General features: G+C 52.5%; 1 protein-coding gene across 5 annotated transcripts in view; it reads right to left on the minus strand.

The window, feature by feature from the left end:
- TUFT1 (tuftelin 1) overlaps window positions 1-5406 on the minus strand; it is a 29052-nt gene extending 23646 nt beyond the window's left edge. For 3 of the 5 annotated variants that reach the window (XM_043535122.1, XM_043535123.1, XM_037882783.2), the window contains exon 1: window positions 747-901. In XM_043535122.1, the coding sequence (XP_043391057.1) occupies window positions 747-806 (60 nt within the window). In that variant the 5' untranslated portion in view covers window positions 807-901. Of the gene's footprint in view, window positions 1-746; window positions 902-4982 lie in introns of those variants that run through there. The other 2 variants (XM_043535121.1, XM_037882784.2) reach the window with 2 other exon arrangements.
- Window positions 5407-6037: the final 631 nt, after the last annotated feature.

Consider the following 6037-nt stretch of genomic DNA (forward strand, 5'->3'; position numbering starts at 1 on the left):
ACCCTCTCTTAACCTCAGGTCCCTCCTGCTTCTCCTTTGCAAAGGGCTGCCTCCCCCCACCCCCCGGAGCTGGAACCAGAGGTGCCACAGATCCTTCACCCCCTGCGTGCCACCCCTGCACCCTAACCCAAGCCACTTCCATCGCGAGATGGTGGACAGCCCTGGGGACAAGAGCCCGGAAGTCACAGGGGAACCCACAGCCATGTCAGGAATCGAGGGGCCACAAGGAGCTAGATCCAGCTTTGAGACCCCCCAACACACACACAGGGGAGAGGGTGCCCCCCACTAGGGGTACAGATCAGTCCTGAACTAGGGAACTGAGGGGGACCCCCTGGAGCCAGGAGGGGGTAAGACCAGCTCGCAGAGCCCCCCGCCAGGAATTGAGGGGTCCCCCACAGAGCCCCAGGGGGTGAGAGCAGTTGAGGGAGCCCCCCGGGATTATGGGGGTCCCCCCTGGACCAATGAGGAGATGTGACCAGGGGGAGGAGCCCCCAGGGACTGAGTGGGGTCCCCCATAAAGCCACAAGGGGGGAGACCAGGTCACGGAGCCCCCCAGGAACTGAGGGGGGCCCTGCAGCACCACAGAGACCTCGGCCCAGCCCTGCACCCTCAGCCTGGGGGGAGGCCACTGAGCCCCGCGGCCAGCCCTGGTCACCCCCATGCGGGGGGCTGGGGGCGCCTGGCCCGTTGGGGGGATGCCCTGCCCCCCACAGGCCCGGGAGCGGCGGGGGGGGGGGGAGACTTACCGGATTGTCGCCGCCCGGCCGCACCTCGGCCAGCGTGCACACGCTCCGCACCTCGCTCATGCCGCCAGTCCGGCTCCGACCCGACTAGGCGGCGGGGGGGGCCCGCCCGCGCGAGAAATACCGGCCAGGCCCCCCGGCCACGCCCCTCCGCGCCTGCAGGCCCCGCCCCTTGCTGCCGGGCGCTGGCCTCCCGCTGGGCCGGCGCCGCGCTCCACGCCTCGCGCGCCGCCTGCTCGTGAGCCCGGGGCTCGCGCTGGTCGGGGGAGGTGCTGCCGCGCGCGCGGCGCCCCAAGGAGCAGGGAGGATGAAAGCAGGCAGGTCAGGGTCTTGCGTGTAAATTAGTGCACCGCGATCGGGGGAGTCTTGCATGAAAATGAATGCAAAGTAGGGCGGGGTCTTGCGTGTTAATTAATGCAAAGTAGGGCAGGGTCTTGCGTGTTAATGAATACAAAAGCAAGACAGGGTCTTGCATGTAAATGAAGTCATGGTGGGTCGGGGTCTCGCATATAAATTAATATGCGGCAGGGCGGAGTCGTGCATGTTAATGCAAAGCAATGCAACGTCTTGCATGTACATTAATGCAAAGCAAGGTGGGGTCTTGCATGTAAATAAACTCACGGCCGGTCAGGGTCTTCCTCCGTTGTAAACTAATGTACAACGGGGTGGGAATCTTGCATATGCAAAGAACCGCACCGTGGGGCGGGGGTCTTGTATATAAATTAATGCCCCACAGGTAGGATCTGTAAATTAGTGTGGAGGGGGGCGGGCTCTTTTGTTCAAATCACGTACTATGGAGCCACGTATATCAAGTACATTGTAGCCACCTCAATGTATGGGCGGGCCAGCATTATGTTTGCACTCTATACCAGTTTATGGTTCTGTTATCAGTTGTTTGCTCCCATCTATTTGCATTGGCAAATTAAGGTATGGGCTTTTAAGCATTATTCCCCCACCTCCCAAAATTGCATGGGGGATAATATATGGAAATTAATCCAGGTCATTTAATTGTCTAATTATTGAACTCTTCTAAATGTTTATGTAATTATTCGCATTGGAGGATATTACATGGAAAAAATGCATGACTATTATTTATGTTTTCTAAGATAGTTATCCATATGATAACTAATTCACATGTATACATGACATGGTTTTTAATATTTACAGTTATTTGATGCAAGGGGGATGCTGCATTTATAGTTTACAATTGCTTTCCACTTACTTTAATTGGAATGCAAAAAAAAAAATTCACAATTTGAGATGTTTTCAATTTGTCAAGAAATTATATGAAAATCAATGCAGGATTTTTAATTGTGGTTTCCAGCCATTTGTACTGGAAGGTATATTACATGCAAATTAATTCACAATTTTTATTATTTTTGAATTAAATATATGGATTTACATGCAATGCATAACTTAATTTCATTGCTATTATTTGCATAATCGAGGCTGCATGTATTGTTTCTACATTAATTCTGCAATCATTTGTATCCAGAACCTTACATGTTGGTGGTCCATGAACTTGAAGAATCTTGCATTTGTTTGCAGTGGGGCAATATATACATAACATGACTTTGAATTGTTTTCTAGTCATTTGCTTTGGGGGGATATTTAAGTAGTTTAAGGTGCTGCAGCCCCTAACAAGAAGGAAGGGGGTGAAGATTGTGTCCTGCAGGAGAAGTATGTCAAAGAGAAGTTTAATGACATAGCTGGTTAAAGAAGATCTAGAAGTCAGCTATATTTTCTTCTGGGTGGTACATTCCATTGGAGTTGCTGCCTAATTAGCCTATTCACAGAGATTATTCTGGAGTTTTGCTTAAGTGTCTTCAGAGAAGGCTAACCATCATTTTTGATCTCCTGCCATGTATTAACATCATGCTTCTCTAGCACCTTTTCAGCCAAGGATATTGGTTAATTAAGCCTCACAGCACTCCCTTGAGGTGGTGTCATTGCCATTTTACAGAAGGGAAACTGAGGTATGCAGGTTTCAGAGTAACAGCCGTGTTAGTCTGTATTCGCAAAAAGAAAGGAGTACTTGTGGCACCTTAGAGACTAACCAATTTATTTGAGCATAAGCTTTTCGATGAAGTGAGCTGTAGCTCACGAAAGCTTATGCTCAAATAAATTGGTTAGTCTCTAAGGTGCCGCAAGTACTCCTTTTCTTTTTGAGGTATGCAGGTCGTGACTGATTAAATACCCCATGTCACCCAGCAAGGTTATGGCAGGGTCAAGAACAGAATCGATAATGCCTCTGTTTTAATTTTTAGGGTCACATTCCCCATCCAGCATCAGCAAAAGAACCTAGGTGTCCAGCCTTCTAGGCCCCTGCTCTCACAACCAGACCATGCTCCCCCCAAGAACCCAAGAGAAGTAGAACCCAGGAGTCCTGACACCCGCTCCTTTGTTTTAGCCACTGGGCCAGACTTACACTGAGACGCAGCAACAGAACCCAGGAGTGCTGACACATACACTGTTGCTCTAACACTCAACCACATTCCCTCTCCTGATTTCTCTGCAGTTACTCCCGAGGGCCTAGAGTTCTCCCTAAAGCCAGGTTTGCTGCAAAGGAGAATGAGTTAATTGTTGCACTGGATCTGTCCCGTTCACCCTGCTTTGTTGTGGCGCTTTTCTTTGCAGGTGCTGGATGAGTAACCAGCCATCTCTCTCTCCTCTGTTTGTGGTTCAGCAGGCAAGGACTTGGAAAGAGATCTAGCATGCTGAGGGATTGTTTGGGGTGCGGCAAGGAAGTTTCCAGGAGCCGCTGTGAGAAGCAGACTGTCCCTTTCTCAGAGCTGAGCAGAAGAAAGAAGGTGCTTGGGGTTTTATGTTCGTGCCAGCTCACTTCTCAGCGTGTGAGAACAGAACCGGGGAAGAGAGGGCCACAGCTTGTCCACGTGAGAGAGCCTCACAAAGCAACGGGAGGAGCGGGGCGAATGCTCCACGGCCCTGTTTGCTTTTTGATAACAAAGCCTGTGGCCCCCACGTGCAGAGACGCTCACCCCTCCATGCTGTGTCTTTCTGAGCGTGGGCATGTGAATTCTTCCATCCGTCTAGATAGCTGGCCCCTGTGACCATCATACCTGAGCAGGTCAAAGTCTTCCATGTATGATCCTCACAAATCCCTTGGGGGTGGGGCCATGCTGTTGTCCCCCTTGTACAGCTGTGGATCTGAGACCACAGAAAGACTTCAGGGGACATTATCGCGAATTCCGAAGTGCCTTAGAGTCTGTCTACGCTGCAAACCCCCACTCCTGCAGCAGTGAGTCTCATAGCCTGGGTCAGCTGGCGCGGGCTCGCAGGGCTAAAAACAGCAGCGCAGATGTATGGGCTCGGAGCCGGGCCTCCAGCCTGAGCGGGAACATCTCCATTGCTCTTTAGACCCGTAGCACAAGCCCTGGGTGCCTGAGTCGGCTGCCGTGGGCTCTGAGATTCCGCTAGGGGGTTGTTTTTGTTTTGCAGTGCAGACGTCCCCTTAGAAGCGTTAAAAGTCCCATTTACAAAAGGGACGGAGGCACTTCGGGGCAGATTTTGAAAGGAGCGTAGGTGCACAGGGTGATTTACAAAAGCTACATGCCTTTGGGACTCCCACTAGCACCTAGATGCGTCTTAGTCACCTTTCAAAATCTGGTCCTTGGTGACTTGTCCACAGCCCCATAAGGGACCTATAGCACAGCAGGGACTTGAACGTAGGTCTGCCCCATCCCAGGCAAGCACCCTAACCACTGGACCATCCTTCCTCTCAGCCTACTGCTGCCTTGTTGTGGTGTTGGCCTGCCAGCCCCAGAGACTGGTACCCTCCATCCCCACAGAGATGGAATAGCCTGGCAAGCCAAGCTTCCCCATTACTGTCCTGCCAGTGAAGCTTAGCGTTGACCCCTGGCAGGGCTCTCCACTAGGGGCATCCGTTGCCTACGGCCTCTCTGCTGAACCTGGCTATTGAGCTGCGGGATCTGGAGCGAGACCCGGTGACCAAACCCAATTCACACCAGCCTCCCGGTAGGGATCAGAGGAGAAGGATTCCCAGGCACCTGTCCAGAGGCAGAATCCCAGTCCTCTGAGCCAGCCAGCTACACAGAAGACCAAGCAATAGGTCCCTCACCATCTCTTCCTGCAAAGAACCATTGACCCTTCAGCCTCAGCATGAGCTCAGTGCCCCGCTCCACGCTGCCTGTGGCTGGGAAAAGTTTAAATCGCATTCCCTCCCTTCCCCCGGAGACACCATCACAGGATAGAGCCTACCTGGCAAAAAATCCCCTCTTTCTCTTCACCCCCGGCGTCAGGGCAAGGCGCCTCTTGGCCCCCCTCCGCTTCAGGGATCAGTGCCAGCTGGGTCTGCAACCTCCAGAAGGCCATTTCTTCCCTTCTACAAGAAGCATCTGCAGCAAAGCCACCTCCTCGCATCCCAACTTGCAGGGAGCCAGTCTGTCCTCCTCCTCTGCCAAAAGGGCGTGCCGTTTCCCCTCCTCCAATTGCTGCATTCCACAGGGATGAGCTCAGGGGGACCTGATCCTGCAGCTGGCGGAAGAGAGGCACTGAGCCGGAGCAAATGCCTGTCTTGCCCTGTGTTCACACCAAGCAAGTTGCCCCTTAGAGGGGGGTAGATTCGAGAAGGGAGCCTGGCTCTAACCATGGAGGCAGCAAACCTGAGAGGCTGATCTCTCTTGAGGCTGTAGAATGACCTTCTCCAGAAACCCAGGCCCATCCCAAACCTCCCCACCTTCCGCTCCAAGGCCGAAGCGCGCTTCTTTGATCTGTCTTCTCTAACATAAATACAGAACAACGTGCGTGTCTTAAAATAAAACAACCCCCCCTACAACTTTACCAAACAAGACACTCCACTGTCCACACTTCTCCCCTTGGGGAGAGGATGAGAGACCAAATGACACATAACCGATGTGACGTCACGGTGCTTCATGCATGACGGACAGGCCCAGTCGAAGTTAGGGGGTTCAATACCTTTGAGAATCTGGGCCTCAGTCCAGTGATAAGCGCAGCGTAAGAAAGAAGAACTGACCCAATTCTTCATCTCCTTCCCCCCCACCTTTGCACTGACTCCACAGAAACACGGGACTCCTTATTTCTCATGTTCACATAGTGTCTGCTGCATCCGGGCAGAACCGCCCGTGCCCCCAAGAGAGACCTGGTTCTCAGGAGATGTCTAGCCTAGCTGGGGAGACCCAAGATGTTCCAACTAGCAGCTACATATTTTGGTGTGTCTGTGTTTGGGGGAAATTGTCCATTAGGAGCTGCAGCTGAGGAATTCTGACTAACACCACAGTGGGTCACAGAAACCA

The sequence above is a fragment of the Chelonia mydas genome, chromosome 24 (assembly GCF_015237465.2).
Source record: "Chelonia mydas isolate rCheMyd1 chromosome 24, rCheMyd1.pri.v2, whole genome shotgun sequence".
Taxonomy (NCBI): Eukaryota; Metazoa; Chordata; order Testudines; family Cheloniidae; genus Chelonia; species Chelonia mydas.